This window comes from Aquarana catesbeiana, linkage group LG02 (genome assembly GCF_042186555.1).
Source record: "Aquarana catesbeiana isolate 2022-GZ linkage group LG02, ASM4218655v1, whole genome shotgun sequence".
Classification (NCBI taxonomy): Eukaryota; Metazoa; Chordata; class Amphibia; order Anura; family Ranidae; genus Aquarana; species Aquarana catesbeiana.
Genome location: NC_133325.1, coordinates 178,403,364 through 178,422,059, shown reverse-complemented (window position 1 = coordinate 178,422,059; position 18,696 = coordinate 178,403,364). Strand labels below are relative to the sequence as shown.

The window sequence follows — 18,696 nt, the reverse complement described above, 5'->3', positions numbered from 1 at the left end:
TACTGAGGGGGATCTATACTGAGGGTGGGGGTCTATACTGAGGGGGGTCTATACTGAGGGAGGGTGTTTATACTTAGTGGGGGGGTCTATACTTAGTGGAGGGGGGTCTATACTGAGGGGGGACTATATTTGGTGGAGGGAGGGTCTGTACTGACGGAGGGGGGAATATACAAATGGAGGGGGGCCTATACTTATTGGAGGGGTGGTCTGTACTGAGGGAGGACTATAATTGGTGGAGGGGGGTCTGTACTGATAGAGGGGGTCTATAAATGAGTGGAGGGGGGTCTGTACTAAGGGGTGACTATGTTTGGTGGAGGGGGTATGACACCATGTTTTACCACACCCAGTGACACCAACCCTAGTGATGCCACTGCTGGCAGCTTTAGGGATTCCATTCTAGCTTCAGTTCTGGAATTCCTGTGCCCCCATCATCCCCTGCACTCCAGAGACTGTAACCCCTGTGTACCTTTAATTGAGCTCCGCATGGCTGAGGATTCTCCCTACCCACAAGTGACAGCAACAGGCCAGTAGCCAAAAACCTGTGCTGAGTCACATGCTCCTGATGTTAATATGTAAATCTACTTCAGTCTATTGGGCAAGTCACACATTCCCAATGTATACCCGGCATACACCACATTTGTGGGTTTTTTGTTACATTGTTCTTGCATGCTGCTGCCTATGAAATAGTATACTCTATATTATGCAACTTGTAGCAGTTTTGTACTAGTGTTTCAATCACAGATGGTTAGACATAGGTTTACATTTTTACAGCCTCTTACGTTAATAAACTTGTTGACCGGCAGTTGTTCTTGTCCTTCAGATATTGTGTAGAAGAGAAGATTGGTGAGGCGTTGTAAAACAGTGTTGCTGGCAATTCTGAAATCAGATAGGCAACAAATAAAATGTACATGCGTTAAATTTTATACAGATGTCCTCTGTTTTTTTTGATAATGCATTGTATTTTCACAGCCCGCCAAGACTTTAGTGATGCCAACACTACAGCACTTCAAAGAAGAATGTTACCTACAGCCAAGAAGTGTCAGCTATGACTGGAGGTTCATGTCCATTGTCCATATTAAACAAACAATACTAAATCACATGCATTCTTTTACACATTGATATAAACCAAACTGTGAACATTATAATACAGAGAGACATAAACAAAATAGACTGTTAGCATGTTAAAAGCCTCTAGTACAAACTAGTAGATTTCACTTTTAAGCATAAGAAAAATAAAATGACAATTATACAGTAAAGGGCATATAAACATTAAAGTGTATCTAAAACCAAACGCCAAAATGCAATATATTTCAGCATACCTGTCCTTAGATGTGGTGGCTGTATTAGTTTTCTTTATTTAGGCTAAGACAATTTCCAGCAGGTGCAGAAAATATCTGTTTATCTTGCCAGAAATGCGGTGTCCCTGCCACATCCTAAGAGCAGGACAGAAAGAAAAATAATCTCATGTTTCTTATAATCCTGTCATCGCTTATGTAATGAACAAAGGCAGCTTGGTGGCAACCATGGCTCCCTCCACAGATACAGTGGAGAAATGAGTATAGACACCTAGAGACAGGAAATGTGTTACTGGTAGCATTACCAGGTGAAAATAAGGGATACAAAAATGTAAAAAAAGACAACCAATGCAGCCCCCACATCAAAAGACTGGTAAGTTGCAATATATACATTTTTTGGGCGTTTGGATACACTTTAAAACTTAAAGTGGTTCTTAAGGCAAAAGTTTTTTTTATTTTATTGCATTCTATGCATCAAGATAAAAAAAAACCTCTGTGTGCAGCAACCCCCCTCAGCCCTCCTAATAATTGCCTGAGCCCCATCTCAATCCAGCAATGTTGCACAAGAGACTCGGCTGTCCTGGACTCCCCTCCTCATTGACTGAGTTAGCAACCGGCGCTATTGGCTTCTACTGCTCTCAATCAAAGTCAGTGAGCCAATGAGGAGAGAGAGGGGGCGGGGTTAAGGCCAGGGTTCCATGTCTGAACGGACACCCAGAGCAGCGGTTCAGCTCGGGTGCCCCCATAGTAAGCTTCTTGCTGTGGGGACACTTGGCCGGAGGGAGGGGCCAGGAGCGCCGGCAAGGGACCCAAGAAGAGGAGGATCTGGGCTGCTCTGTGCAAAACCACTTCACAGAGCAGGTAAGTATGGCATGTTTGTTATTTTTAACCAAAAAAAGCCAGACTTTAGTATCACTTTAACTCCTGTTGGGTTAATCTTTGCAATGTATACTTATGAATGTACTGTATGTAATAATGTAAATAATATCGTCAGTGTGCTTATTTGTATGTATAGTTTGTAAATTTACCATGGGTCATGATCTTCATGTTTTTGTTAATTAAGGAGAGGAGCAGGAAGCACAAATACTCAGATTTATTTAGCCAAAAACAGGGAGATTCTTGCATTGCAGACCCAGCTTTGTCTCGAGTAGCACAGTAGTAACATCATTGAATTTCACTCCAAATCTTGTGAGACTAGGTGTCACAGGCACAGTGCCTTAGATGATCTCACGCTGCATAAATACAGGTATAAAACTGTAGGCAGCACACTGCTATTTTTGTGGGAACAATTTAGGGCAACCAGTAAATTTTTCATGGTAATGCTTAAGCAGGCATTATTAACATATCTAGGTGCTCCCTAACAGATAGTCAATCTTCATGTTTTTTTTTTGTGTTTTTTTTTTAGTTCAAGTAGTCTTTTAGTAGCTGTTCCCAATGTAAACCTTGTTTGTGTGCCCTTCTATGTCAATATTACAGCAGGTTTCTCTGCACACAGCCGACTCTGTTCTGAAGGATAATTTCTGCAATCGTGGTTGTGAAGAGGAAAGGTGGTAACAATCCAGCCACAGCCTCCAAGACTTGATTAGAATATTACCTCTAGGTACATGCTGTACAATTTTGCAAGAAAGGAGAAATTAAATATAAAACATGATATGTGTAAGTTACTTATTGATTAGGAATGGTGCCTCAGGGGAAATATTTTATATGGCTCCACCCTTAATTAATTATATATAATATCCAAATTACTTAATCACTTAAGCACACACTTACTGTAGAAAGGCATGCCCTGTTTGTGCCTAACAGCATTTAGATCCTAATATCCTAATATTTTATTTTCTTTTTTCTACATGTACCTGACTATATTAAAATTTGCCTTGCAAAGTAAAGTTCTTCTTTAAGCATAATAATGCATAATGTGTAATACAGTGACCACACTGTATATCTGGAAGTGACTGAGGCAGGGTTTTCATTCCTGAATTGTTTCTGTTAATGTTCAGCAGTGTCCCACTTCTGTTGCTTTGAGTATTGACACAGTAATTTGTTCTTTCACCCGTATGGTCCTAAAAGTTAATAATTAAACATAAATCTTTTGTGTTATCCATAATCAGTTCGGTTGGTTTTTGTATTGAAGCCTAAATGTTCAGTCTAGCCTTTTTGTTACAGAAAATAAATGTAAATTAGTAAAAAAAAATGATAGCAATTACTTTATGAATATAGACTGTTTAAGCTTGTCACAAACCTGGGCAATTCCAAGTGAGCATACAATGAAATATATATATGCAGACGTTAATGTCAGGTAAAACTGCATGTCCAAATGATCAGAATATCCACATTTATTAAGCAACTGAAGTTATATGTAAAGCTATCCCCTCTTCAGTCTATCATGAATGTGGCTGCCAGACTCACCCACCTTACCAACCCGTTCAGTTTCCGCCATTCCTCTCTGCCAATCCCGCCACTGGCTTCCCATTGCCAAACTAATGAAATTCAAAACAAAAACATACAAAGCCATTTACAACTCTGCCCCGAGCTACATCACCAAACTTATCTCTAAATATCACCCAAACAGTCCTCTCCTCTCCTCCCAAGACCTTCTGCTCTCTAGCTCCCTTATCTCCTCCTCCCATGCTCATCTCCAGGACTTCTCCAGAGTCTGTCCCATCCACTGGAACTCACTTCCCCAATCTGTCCGGATATCTCTGCTCTGTCTATTTTAGATGCTCTCTGAAGATTCATCACTTCAGGGGAGCAAATCCTGCCTTCAGCTAATAACTGAATCCTCAGTTCATCCCTCACAGTTATTACCTTTTGTTCCACCAGCCCCATCCCTATTAAATTGTAAGCTTGCAGGAGCAGGGCCCTCCTAACCCTCTTGTATTGAAATGTATTGTCAATGTATTGTCTCCCTTTATATTGTAATGCGCTTTGCAAACTGTTAGCGCTATATAAATCCTGTAATAATAATCCCTGCTTTTTCTGTATCTTTGAAGTATGATGCCATCTCCTCCTGCCTCCCGGCCATCCTTATTGGTACTTTGGGATTAAAGATGGTCACACTGACCAATACTTAGGCCTGGGGCTGGAGTTTGGGGCTGGACCAAACTCAATATACAAATTAAAAGTTGTAATCAAATATAGGTTTGGCTGCCTAGATCTATTAAGATGGTCATACACGGTTCAGACTTTAAATAATTCCTATGATTCAGCCAAAATTTGAGCCATAGGATGCCACCCAGTCAGACAAACTTCAATTGAGAAATTAGCTGCAGACTCTTGTAGCGCTACTCCCATAGGAGCCACTGTAATTTAACAGGTTCTTTTCCAAAATTAATGCAGAGGCAGCCAGGCACACAGCAAAATTCCACTTGCTCCGGCTCAATCAGTCCAGGGGATGTCTTTCTAGGATTTTATTTGCTGAAGAACTTTGGATGGGACAGGGGTAATATGAGCTAATACAGATTCCTTGAACATTTGCAGGAGAACACTTCACCTTGCTAAGTCTCTCTGAGCAGACTCTAAGCGGGAACAAGTACAGATGGCAGAACTGAGTCCCTTTTTAGGAGCTATCCCAGTCAGGAATACCACTGGCTCCTCCACCCAAGGCATACAGCACACAATCACTAGAACGCTGAGCTCAGGTCAGTACTCACAATATCACAGGATCACTGGATGCCTCCTTCCAGTATTTACCAGCTGCTTTTCAGTGAGGGAGAGGTTAAGGTTTAAAATGCCACAGGACAGCCAGACCTCTTCTAACTTCCCCTGGGCACTCTTCAGTGAGCTCTCCAGACCAGGTCCTTAAGTGAAGGTTCCCTTGACTAACTTCAAAGATGAATCTCTAGGGGTAGGTCCTCTAGCTATACAATAGCTGGGACCTCAATGAATATTAGCTGCTGCAGATGGGGGTAGCCACCCAAACCCAAACGGGTGGATTCCCTCCAACAAGAAGACAGCCTGCTCTAAATATCAGACTATTTGCCTAGCATCCTAACAAACCTAACTAGAAGGGTACTGCACACTGTTTGGGTATTCTCTTATGCAATTACTAAATTGCATGTAATGTAAGAATGGTCAGCCTAGAAGATATAAATGTAGTAGTTTAAAATGATTGAAGACTTTTTTTTTTAAGTAAAAAAATGGTATACTTACCTGCTCTGTGCAATGGGAAGCCCCTGCTCTCTATTGCACAGAGCAGGGGCTTCCCTCCTCTTCTGGAGTCCTTTGCAGCACTCTCTGTTCCTCCTCTTCTCTTGGTGCCCATCAGAAAACTGACTTTTGAGGGGGCAACCATGCGGGCGTGCTCCCAGGCCAGGCTGTGTGCATCCATAGACACACAGTGTGGCTTTGCCACCCCTCCCCCCCCCGCTCTCTCCTTTACAGAATTTGACTGACAGCAGCAGATGCCAATGACTCCTGCTGCTGTCAGTATAGCCTTGTGTATGTAGAAAGAGAGAGCAGGGTTGCTGCAGATGGGCACAGTGCTGGATCGAAAGAGAACTCAGGTAAAGCTGGCCACACATGAATCAAATTTTGATCAATGTGTGGCCACTGTGGTTCTGTGCAACCACCCTGTATATGATACTATAATATAGAGAATTTTCATACCTTTAGGGGACAGCTGCAGTGAATGCGCTTTTGGAAGATCTAGGGAGGGGAGCAAGTTAGGGTTGCCACCTCATCCCATTAAACCTGACCACATTGGAATTACACAGGTTCTAAGGCTAATTTAATGCAGATCCTGTGTAATTAATATATGTTTGGGTTTAAAGGGATGAGGTGGCAACTCTAGAGCAAGGTGGATATCCTTTTTATCTTTCAGGAAGTGGCTATAGTTTTTCAGTAGAAGTTGTGTGTTGGATGTTATAGCTGGGTTTTTAAAGGACAAGTCTGTCATTTTTATGGTGGAGGGTTTATACTGTGTGTAGTTTTGACCACCATGACCAATCACAGCAGGTCACATGACAGTTGTACACAATGGATGGCTTCCTTTCATTCCATCTATTGTCTACAATTGTGTTGCTAGCTGTGATTTGTCAATTTGATCGCATGGTACAGACGGGGCCAATTACAGCCCATCTGTACCATGTGATTAGCTTTGACCAAAACAAACTGAATGAATCAGTTTCATTCAGTAAAATCCTTGCTTATAGCAGTGTAATTCACTGCTATAAGCAAACATAATGTGTAAAAAAAAAATCCTAATCACTTCCCCAGAGTAGTACAATGTTACTATGGTAACATTATATTGCTCTGGTCACAGTGTGTTAAAACAAAAAAATCGTAAATAAAATTAAAAAATTAAAAAAATTATAACTTTTTATTTTTTTACAATGTTACCAGTCAGTTTCCCTGACCACCGCTACACCAGTTATATGATAATGCTGTACTACACTGGTGACAGTATGTAAAAAAAGACATTTTTTTTTTTTTTTAATTGCTTAATTTTCCAAACAATTATGACAAAAACTTAAAAAAAAACTGCAATGCCTCTTAATAAATACGGTACCTTGGACTGTCTACTTTCCAAAAAAAGGTAATTTGGGGGGTATTTGTACTGTCCGGGCATTTTAGGTCATCAACAATAGGATAGGCCATCAGTACATCAGGAATTATAATTTTTGAGACATATACCATAGTTTGTGGACTCTATAACTTTCCTACAGACTAAATAATATACACTGATTTGGATTATTTTTTTACCAAAGAAATGTAGCAGAATACATTTATGAAGAACAATTGTTTATTTGCAAAATTTTATAACAGAAACAAAGAAAAACGTGTTTTTTTTTTCAAAATGTTCAGGCTTATTTTGTTTATTTAGCATAAATATCCAGTGGTGATTAAATACCACCAAAACAAAGCTCTAGTTGTGTGAACAAAATGATATGGGTTCAGTGTTGCATGACCGCGCAATTGTCATTCAAAGTGTGACAGCGCTGAAAGCTGAAAATTGTCTTGGTTAGGAAGGGGGTAAAAGTGCCTTGTATTGAAGTGGTTAATAAATGATTCCTGTGAGTGCAATTAATAATTTTTTGTTTCCATCTTTTTTTGTTGAGTACGCTGATTATCATGCATGAAGTTGAATAAATACAGTCTTATAGTACATATTAAGCAAAAGGGCAATGAGGACGTTTTTACTACTGTACTGAAATTAACCCACTGCCTTACACTCGGTCCTTTACATATTCCTCAGAGTATATATATGTTAAACAGTTTTACTGGTTCTGGTTTTTGTTGTCTTAAAAAAAATGCCTTTCCAGTCTTCATGCTTAACCCTGAATTGTTTGACATCAAAGAGATTTTTGGTCAGGTATTAGGGCAAACATAAGATATGACAAGTGTAGTTTTGTAATACTGTACCTCCATTTTCAACTAAAATGAGTTGACATATTTGACATAACAATATTTCTAAATGAGGTTCTCAGGGTATATTGATTCTCTTAGCGAGAGGTGAAAAAAAACCCAGCATAGACGCAAAGGCAAGGCACATACCAGACACGTAACCCAAATCACAAATGTGAATAAAAGAAGATTTTGGGGGGATTAGCCTAGTATTCAGTGCTATGATATTGAGCCTTGCAGCATGTAGAACATACAGGAGAAGTAAAAAAAAGAGGCCCCCTTTGAAATTAGAGGGGTTCTCCCTCCTTGTAATGAAAATTCAAAAAATATTGCATTGTTGACTGTGAATCAATAAAAAAAAAATACAAAACCCCTTCATTAGGCCCGAACAACAGTGAAAATGGGTATATGCAGGGCTTTTTTTAGTGGGAACGCAGGCTTAATGCAGTTTCGGCACCTCTTGGACTGACTGTATGTAATGCCAAGGGGTGCTGGGGTGTGTGTTGTGGGTAGGGGACCTATTGTTGTTGGGGGGGGTCTTATGTTGCTGGGGGGTCAGTTGTTGCTGAAAGAGATCTAATGTTGGGGAAGGGGTCTATTGTTGATGGCAGCCAGACAGACTATTAATGCTGGCTGTGCGGAGATCTGTTTATGCTGCCGGGAGTCTATTGTTGTTGGCGGGGAAATTTTGTTGTGGTTGGTCCATTGTTGTTAGGGGGATATATTGTTGCTGGCCGCAAGGGATATATTTTACTGCTTTTCTTGATATCATTACCAAATTCCATACAAATTACTTAGCACCTCAAAATAATACTTGGTTCTATATTGTCTAAAAGGGACGGTACTGGGAGGTGGGTAGGGGCGGAGAAAAGGGGGAGTTCCTGAACTAGTTATATAAATCTAATGTGCCTTCAGAACAGCTTTGAGCAAACTGTTATTTTCGATATTTGTTTCCATCTTTAGCTAATCAAAAAATTGTATACAAGATACATGCATATTTATTGTAATTGGAGGTATCATTACTATACCATGAGGAACCATAGGACATGTATGTTGTGAACAAATGATCTTATAGGCAGGAAAGATTGTTAATGGTAATAGAAAGGTAATTTCTATGACCTATCTGTCTCAGATTTGGTGAGCACTGTCTAAAGCAGTCTTTTCATTCTAGACGAACCCTTGAAATAATTTTTTGGTCTTGCGTAATCCCTGCTACAAGCAACTCATTGGGGGTCAGTGGATTAAAGACAACTTACATTGCACTGGTGGCTAGTGGGAAGAAAGTTTCCCTGCATCCAATTCGCATGAGGGGAGATTGTGACTGGCTCTCTATAGAGGCGGTTCACACATCTCTGTGGCGGCCGCGGAGTGGATTGCACAGAGGTCTGGTGCATCTTTGGCTCAGTTTAAGGGCTGAATTCAGGCAAAATTTCAGCCCTGATTCATCTCTAAAATGGAGAACAGGGGCGCACCGGGCCCCTGCTGCGAGCTGCATGCGGCTTAGATGTGAACCCAGCCTTATAGTGGTAGCCAGGATGCCACCCACTACAGATAGCTAAAAATATTTTTGGCGTCATGCAGATGGCTCTGCAAAGTGCCACTGGCCCTGGGATTATGCAAGCACCATCAAATGAGAGGTAAATTAGCCACAGCTCAAGGAACCGCTAGCAACCTTTGGAGGGACCCTAGGGGTCCACACCATGCTGGTTGAGAATGGCTGGTCTATCTTCTTTTCATCTTTTCGGACATTTAGACAAATGCAGTTCCTGCATACTCTATGGTGCCATGAGTCACATTAAAGAAGCACATTGTCAGAACACTGGCACTAGAGAAACACTTATTTGTATATGGCACTAGAGGAACACTTATTTGTATATTTAAACAGGACAAACAAAGAGATCACATAGAATTTATGAAGACATGGGCCAACTAAATGGACAGCCTGCCGCATTCACAAATTAGTAAAATTCTGGTTGCCCAGAAATTTTTTACAGCCCAGGATCTCTTGTATAATTCTGAATAAAACCAGAAATTGTGTAGGTTCTATTGGGGGAAAAATAGTATGAAATGCTACATATGGAAGTGCAGGTGATCTATTAACATATACTGTAGATTTGTAATCTGTATGAAAGGTTATTTATACCAATTGTAGTTAGAATACATAGTATCAGTAGTATTAGTATTTATTTAAAATGCAGTGCCCCACAAAATGGATTAGTCCACTTGTGGTAGAATGTCACCTGCTGGTGTGGTAAAAGTATTTGGCCTCCATCAGAAGTGTCCCAATATTTGCACTGAACTATACAATGATTTAGCAAGGTCCCTAAGCTCTGCTTTATTTGTCATATTAGTACAAGTAGGATCCCCATGTCATGGGAACAAACCCAAAAGAGAAAATCAGATTTAGGCAGAAATGAAAAAAATCTATATTTTTACTTGGAGATGTTCATTTTATAAATTGTGTCAACAGACAGCACTACCACATTGCTGGGATGTAGGCTCAAAGTGCTCTGTATTTAATATGCGTTTATTTTGTGCTTTTCAACCTGCATTTTGTGTTGATTGTTAGGAACCGGCATCCTAACAATCCTCGCTGTCAGCCAGGGATCCCCAGCTTATAGCAGAATGTAAACAAAGGAGCTGTCATTAAAAAAAAGCATGGGGTCCCCGCCCCACAATCCACACCAGGCTCTTTAGGTCTGGTATGGATTTTAAGGGGGACACGAATGAAAAAAAAATTAAAAAAATGGTGTGAGGCCCCACCCCACAATTCGTACCAGACCCTTATCTGAGCGTGAAGCCTTGCAGGCAAGGAATGGGGGGGGCAGTGTGTGGCCTGCCCAAACCTTACCAGGCCACATGCCCTTAAAATGTGGGGTACTTTGCTCCGGGGGGACCCCCCTAGCAAAGCACTTTGTCCCCATGTTAATGAGACTAGGACACAGCCTCTTCCGCACACCCCTGGTTCAGTGCTCTGTGGGTGGGGGGCGTATCAGAATCTGGAAGTCCCCTTTAACAATAAGGGGGCCCCTAGATCCCAGCCCTCACGCCCCCATGTCAATGAGCAAGGGGTACATAGTACCCCTACTCATTCACAAAAATAGAATGTTTGAGAAGTCCTTTATTAAGAAAAAAAAATGCCTCCTGATCTACAAGCATCATCAATCACGTCATCCAGCAATGTAGGTCCACGTTAATCACAATGAATGATGGCTGCCAACCTGCACAAAGAAAAAGAAAGCCACCATTCGACAACCAACTGCTGTCATCGCTTGCCTTGCACTCTGCTTCCCCCACCGCTAAAATAAACAAAGGGGCAGGGTCATCCAGTGACATTATTGACCATATTTAGATATGTCCAGATTTGGTCAATGACATCACTGGGTGACAACTACAGTTTGTTTACTTTAGCGGTGGGGAGGAGTGAAGTGTCATTCGATTCAAGGCAAGTGCCTGGAGTGGTTGGGTGTTGGCTGGGTTTTTTCTTCATGGGGGTCGGCCATCGTTCATTATGATTGAGGTGGCCCTACATTGATGGATGATGTGATTGACAATGGATGTACTTTTATTTTTTTTAAAGGAGTTGTGTTTTTGGTGAATGAGTAGGGGTTCCACACAGTGAAGACTGCTAGATCATGGATGAAGGTGAGTATTTTAGTTAGTGTGCAGCACTATGGATGAGGGTGGGGGAATTCTTTTTTTACTTTATGGTACGTTTACAGGGTTTACAAGTACAAAAAGAAGGGGGAATAGAGCAAACACTGCTCAGATATTGTAATATAGTATAAACAGAATATTCATTCAGTACACTATCATCAAATAGTAAATGAGCAACCATATGACACAGACACAACAAAAGATATGAGGTGCAGGTTACTAACAAAACAAAGTATATATACACAGTAATCGATAAAGTCAGCAAATGGGCCCTAGTGCCAAACAACATCCTAAGTATTGGGTGTTATAGTACAGTCTGAGTTTCACCCATGGATCCCAGATTTTATTAAATTTCGTAGGGCAACCCCTGGCCTCATATGTCAATTTGTATAGTACGAGTGCCTGATTAATGTGGTTGAGCCAAAAAGCAACAGTAGGTGGATCTTCCAATTGCTATAGACTTCTTGGCATAGAACCGAACTAAGCGCAGAAAGAGCTTGGAACATTTGGGGAGAGAATCATCATCAATACATCCAAAGAGGCATCTTTAGGGATTACATATATTAGGTAATTGAGTTAGTGAATTAATGGAAGCAGTAACTTAGGGCCAAAATGCTCTAATAGGTGGGCGGGTGGGGGGAACTTAGTGTAAAGCCAGGCACAGATGGTTCGACTCTCGGCTGGTTTTGCAGGGACAGGCCAAGATTTGAACCATGTATGGGCAGGCTGATTGTACCCAAGTTGATCGATCGATCAACTTGGGTACAATCAGCCTGACGGATTTTTCTACATACAGTTACTGCCAGTGGCTATAGCCATCCATTAGTAGTAACCACTGTATTCTACCTGCCGGAAATGCTCCTTTCAGTGGTGACAACGTGCCGCTGGAGGGCTTTGTTTTAACCTAAGTCTTTCATAATGTGCTTGTATGCAGTACATACTCTCACTAATGCCATTGACTTGCGCAGGAAGTTTTTTCTTTTATTTACAGCGTTTACTACCGCTTTCCCATCCCATTCATATGACGTCTTTTGAAAAGGGGCCATAGGACACAGTCGCTGCCGGTACCATGTGACCAATTACAGCAGGTCACATGACAGTTGTACACAGTGGATGGCTTCCTTTCATGCCATCTGGTGTGTACAATTGTGTTGCTAACTGTGATTGGTCAATTTGATCACATGGTACAGACGGGGCCAATTACAGCCCATCTATACCATGTGATTAGCTTTGACCAATCATAGCTAATCACAACAAAACAAACTGAATTAATCAGTTTCATTCAGTAAAATGCTGGCTTATAGCAATGTAATTCACTGCTATAAGCAAAGATAATGTGTAAAAAAAAAAAAAAAATCCTAATCACTTCCCCAGAGTAGTACAATGTTACTATGGTAACATTATATTGCTCTGGTCACACTGTGTTAAAACAAAAAATCGTGAACAAAAGAAAAATATGTAAAAAAAAAATTATAACTCTTTATTTTTTCGCACTGTTACCACTCATTTTCCCTGATCACCGCTACACCAGCTATATGATGATTCTGTACTACACTGGTGACAGTATGTAAACAAAAAAAAAAACTTTTTTTTTTTTTTTTTAATTGCTTCATTTTCCAAACAATTATGACAAAAACTTCAAAAAAACAGCCATGCCTCCTAATAAATATCTTGGACTGTCTACTTTCCAAAATAAGGTCATTTGAGGGGTATTTGTACTGTCCTGGCATTTTAGGGCCTCAACACATGGGATAGGCCGTCAGTACATCAGGATTGATAATTTTTCAGATATATACCATATACACTGATTTTGGGTTATTTTTACCAAAGAAATGTAGCAGAATGCATTTATGAAGAACAATTTTTTATTTGCAAAATTTTATAACAGAAACAAAGAAAAGCCTGTTTTTTTTTTCAAAATGTTCAGGCTTATTTTGTTTATTTAGCAAAAAATAAAAATCCAGTGGTGATTAAATACCACCGAAATAAAGCTCCAGTTGTGTGAACAAAATGATAAAAATTTCATATGGGTTCAGTGTTGCATGACCGCGCAATTGTCATTCAAAGTGTGACAGCGCTGAAAGCTGAAAATTGTCCTGGTTAGGAAGGGGGTAAAGGTGCCCTGTATTGAAGTGGTTCCTGTAAGTGCAATTAATAATTTTTTGTTTCCAACTTTTTTTCGTCGAGTACGCTGATTATCATGCATGAAGTTGAATAAATACAGTCTTATAGTACATATTAAGCAAAAGGGCAATGAGGGCGTTTTTACTACTGTACTGAAATTAACCCACTGCCTTACACTCTGTCCTTCAACATATATATATTCTGAGGAATATGTAAACAGTTTTACTGGTTCTGGTTTTTCTTGTCTTAAAAAAAAAATGCCTTTCCAGTCTTCATGCTTAACCCTGAATTGTTTGAGATCATAGAGATCTTTGGTATGGCATTAGGGCAAACATAAAATAGTACAAGAGTAGTTTTGTAATACCTCCGTTTTTAACTAAAATGAGTTGACATATTTGTTCAGTGATGTTTCTGAATGAGGTTCTCAAGGTATATTGATTCTCCAAGGGAGAGTTAAAAAAAAAAACAGCATAGACGCAAAGACAAGGCACACACCAGACATGTAACCCAAATCACAAATGTGAATAAAAGAGGGATTTGGGGGGGGATTAGCCTAGTATTCAATGCTATGATATTGAGCTTTGCATTATAGAACAAACAGGAAAAGTAAAAAAAAAAAAAAAAAGAAATAAAAAAAAAGAGGCCTCCCCTTGAAGTTAGAGGGGTTTTCCCTTCTTGTACTGAAAATTCAGAAAATTTCAGCATTGTTGACTGTGAATCAATTTTAAAAAAATGCAAAACCCCTTCATTAGGCCCGACCAATAGTGTAAATGGGTATATGTATGAAATGACGTACACTAGTTGAGATATAAATCTGATGTGCCTTCAGAACTGCTTTGAGCAAACTGTTATTTTCGATATTTGTTTCCATCTTTAGATAATCAAAAAATTGTATACAAGATACATGCCTATTTATTGTAATTGGAGGTATCATTACTATACCATGAGGAACCATAGGACATGTATGTTGTGAAAAAAATGATCTTTTAGGCAGGAAAGATTGTTAATGGTAATAGAAAGGTAATTTCTATCACCTATCTGTCTCAGATTTGGTGAGCGCTGTCTAAAGCAGCCTGGGGGCTAATGAGAAGAAAGTTTCCCTGAAGCTGGGTTCACACCAGTGCGAATTGGATATGGGTTTTTTCCACATCCAATTCGCATGACAGGAGATTGTGACTGGCTCTCTATGGAGCTGGGTCACTCATCTCTGTGGCGGCTGTGGAGCGGATTGCACAGAGGACCTGTGCGTCTTTGCTTCAGTTTCAGGGCCCAATTCAGGCAAAAATTCGGCCCTGATTCATCCCTAAAACGGATAACAGGGACCCCTGCTGCGAGCCGCATGCGGCTTAGATGTGCACCCAGCCTTACCGTGGTAGCCAGGATGCCACCTTTACAGATAGCTAAAAATATCATTGGTGTCATCCAGATGGCATTGCCAGGTGCCACTGGCCCTGGGATTATGCAAGCACCAACAAATGAGAGGTAAATTAGCCACAGCTCAAGGAACTGCTAGCAACCTTTGGAGAGACCCTAGGGGTCCACAGCATGCTGGTTGAGAATGGCTGGTCTATCTTCTTTTCATCTTTTAGGACATTTAGACTAATGCAGTTTCTGCGTACTCTATGGTGCCATAAGTCAAATTAAAGAAGCACATTGTCAGAACAATGGCACTAGAGGGACACTACCCCCACCCCCAAAATCCATACCAGACCCTTATCCGAGCGTGAAGCCTTGCAGGCCAGGAAAAGGGGCCCATATGTGGCCTACCCAAACCTTACTAGGTTTGACAACCAACTGCTGTCATCGCTTGCCTTGCACTGAATGACACTCTGCTTCCCCCACCGCTAAAAAAACCAAAGGGGCAGGGTCATCCAGTGACATTATTGACCATATTTAGATATGTCCAGATTTGGTCAATGACATCACTGGGTGACAACTCACCCTTTGTTTACTTTAGCGGTGGGTGAGTGTGAAGTGTCATTCGATGTAAGGCAAGCTCCTGGAGTGGTTGGGTGTTGACTGGGTTTTTTCTTCATGGGGGTCGGCCATCTTCATTATGATTGATGTGGACCTACATTGATGGATGATGTGATTGACAATGGATGTACTTGGATGGAATGGATGGATGGACTTGTTTTTGGTGAATAAGTAGGGTTTCCACACAGTGAAGATTGCTAGATCCGGGATGAAGGTGAGTATTTCAGTTAGTGTGCAGCACTCTGGATGAGGGTGGGGAGAACTTTTTTTTACTTTATTGTATGTTCACAGGGTTTACAAGTACAAAAAAAGGGAATAGAGCAAACACCGCTCGACTCAGATATTGAAATATAGTATAAACAGAATGTCCATTCAGTACACTATCATCAAATAGTAAAGTAACAACTATATGACACAGACACAACTAAAGATATGAGGTGGAGGTTACTAACAAAACAAAGTATATATATATATATATATATATATATATATATATATATATATATATATATATATATATATACACATATATATATATATATATACATATACATATATATATATATATATATATATATACATATATATATATATATATATATATACATATATATATATATATAAACAGTAGTCGATGAAGTCAGCAAATGGGCCCTAGTGCCAAACAACAATACATTAAGTATTGGGTGGTATACTACAGTCTGAGTTTCACCCATGAATCCCAGATCTTATTAAATTTCATAGGGCAACCCCTGGCCTCATCTGTCAGTTTGTATAGTGGGAGTGCCTGATTAATGAGGTTAATTCCAGTGAATTGCTATGGACTTCTTGTCATAGAACAGAACGAAGCACAGAAAGAGCTTGGAACATTTGGGGAGAGAATCATCATCAATATGTCCAAAGAGGCATCTTAAGGGATTACATATATTAGGTAATTGAGTTAGCCAGTGGCGTAGCGTGGGGGGTGCGGAGGGGGGCGTGGACCCGGGCGCAACATTTAGGGGGTCAAAATTCCACGCCAGTGTGTGTCACTACTGGCTGCCCCCTCCTGTAGTGGTCAGTGTAGTGTGTAGTGGTCAGGAAGGTCAGTGTGGTGGTCAGTGTAGGAATCAGGTGGTTAGTATAGGAATCAGGTAGGTCAGTGTAGTGTGTAGTGGTCAGGTAGGTCAGTGTAGTGGTCAGTGTAGGAATCAGGTTGGTCAGTTTAGCGGTCAGTATAGGAATCAGGTAGGTTAGTGTAGTGGTCAGTATAAGAATCAGGCTGGTCAGTACTATTGTAGGAAGGGAAGGCACTCGGGGAGTGCTAAAAGTCCACAGGTTAGGGGGCGCAAATTACTTGCCTTGTCCCGGGTGCTGGCAATACAAGCTACGCAATTGGCGTTAGCAAACAAATGAAAGCAGCAACTTAGGGCCAAAACGCTCTAATAGGTGGGCAGGTGGGGAGAATTTAGTGTGTAGCCGGGAACAGACAGTTCAAATATCGGCCGATTCAGCAGGGACAGGCCGAGATTCGAACCATGTAAGAGCAGGCTGATTGTACCCAAGTTGATCGATCAATCAACTTGGGTACAATTAGCCTGTCGGATTTTTCTACATACAGTTACTGCCAGTGGCTATAGCTATTAGTAGTAACCACTGTATTCTGCCGGCCGGGAATGCTCCTATCAGTGGTGACAACGTGCCGCTGGAGGGCTTTGTTTTAAGGTAAGTCTTTCATAATGTGCTAGTATGTGGTGCATACTCTCATTAGTGCCATTGACTTGGGGAAGTTTTCTCTTTTATTTTCAGCGTTTACTACAGCTTTAACACCACTAAACCTTGTTCATGTTTTTCATTTATGCAGTCTATTGAACAGAAACAAAAAAATGTTCATATGCATTCAACAGTAAAACACCAGTTTTTTCCTGTCTCTTGATGAAGATCTTTTAATGTAAATGCCACCTCTAGGCACCATTGTATTAGCTTATAGATGTGTGAATCGTTTTATAAATATGGCTGAAGGGGTGCACTTTAAGCATTAAACAAGTCAGATTTTGTCCCTGTTTTCATACCACTTTATGTCCTTACTTTTTAACCATGTTTAATTAAGGACTGAAATATTTATGGACTATTACAGTGGGTCCTAAAAGTGGCATGAATATTAAATTGTCTTCCAGATAGCTGACAGACTGAGAATTTGATGTGTTTTAGTGCCTGAAGTATAAGAATAAGAATGGCTCGACACACCATACCAGGCCTGATTTACTAAAGCAAATGAATAAGGGCAGAGATAAACTGCTACAGTACTCTTGCATTGTGGGCCTGCATTCGTGTTTGGCTGTGTGCGTGCACAGCAATCCCAGAACCTGTCTAGCTGATCAAACACACTGATCTTAAAAGCGGATGGTCCAGTCCTAGTTTGTTGTTGTAAAAAAATGTGACTGACCTGCTAAGAATTCACCAAGAAAACAAGTGAGTCTAGAAAACACATACAAAGTGCTATTTAAGCAAAAACTGCAGCATATGTACGGGTGTTTATCACCGGAATCTTCATGCCCCAATTACCAGCATATAGAATTTCACATGCTGGCTGGTGTAATAACTTCTGCGTTTAGAGAACTATTTCACCTTGTCAGATGGATAGTATCCAACAGAGGTTACAAAATTAGAAGAAATCTATGATGCATTGGGAAGTTGTATAACACCAGCATATGTAGCATTGCTATATTAATATATAACTCCTTCACCTTCAAAAGTAATACATTTTTTTTCCTTACTAGATGAACAATCAGCATTTGTAACATTTCCTAAGGGAAAACCTGCACTATCCCCCAGTTTGTATACTAAGATGTAGTAAATTGGATCATAGGCTTTGGGCTGACAGTTAAATATAATACATTAACACTTCACTCGTAACTGATATCCCTTTTTGGTGGATGCTGAAAAGTTAGTGTTAAACCCTCAGCCGTTTGTATTTTATCACACTGAGCACAATGAAATAACCATTCCTCAGTAAACTATTTTGTAAAATTTATACTCCAGTATTAACAATGATTATCAATTCTGCTGGGTCAGTGCTGCTTCTCTGAACTTCCAGCCTACACAAGAAAAAGTTAACATTAGACACTGCTGTCTCCAGTCAGTTTTTAGCTTGGAGGAGAGAAGGTCAGGGGAGTGCTTGGCCACCCTAGGCTACAGGCTGTGTGTTTCTATTGATCCACACAGTGTAGGGTGACACAACTCTCTGCAATGGTGACTCCATAGGATGATGCAAGAGAAAAAACAGGACACCTGGGGCCGATCATGACACCAGCGCCAGTGT

General features: G+C 40.5%; 1 protein-coding gene across 2 annotated transcripts in view; it reads right to left on the bottom strand.

The window, feature by feature from the left end:
• The window catches only part of GLS2 (glutaminase 2), a 116,484-nt gene that overhangs the window by 85,285 nt on the left and 12,503 nt on the right, over window positions 1-18,696 (bottom strand). For both annotated transcript variants that reach the window (XM_073613925.1, XM_073613924.1), the window contains exon 2: window positions 780-876. In XM_073613925.1, coding sequence (XP_073470026.1) covers window positions 780-876 — 97 coding nt within the window. The remainder of the gene's footprint in view (window positions 1-779; window positions 877-18,696) is intronic.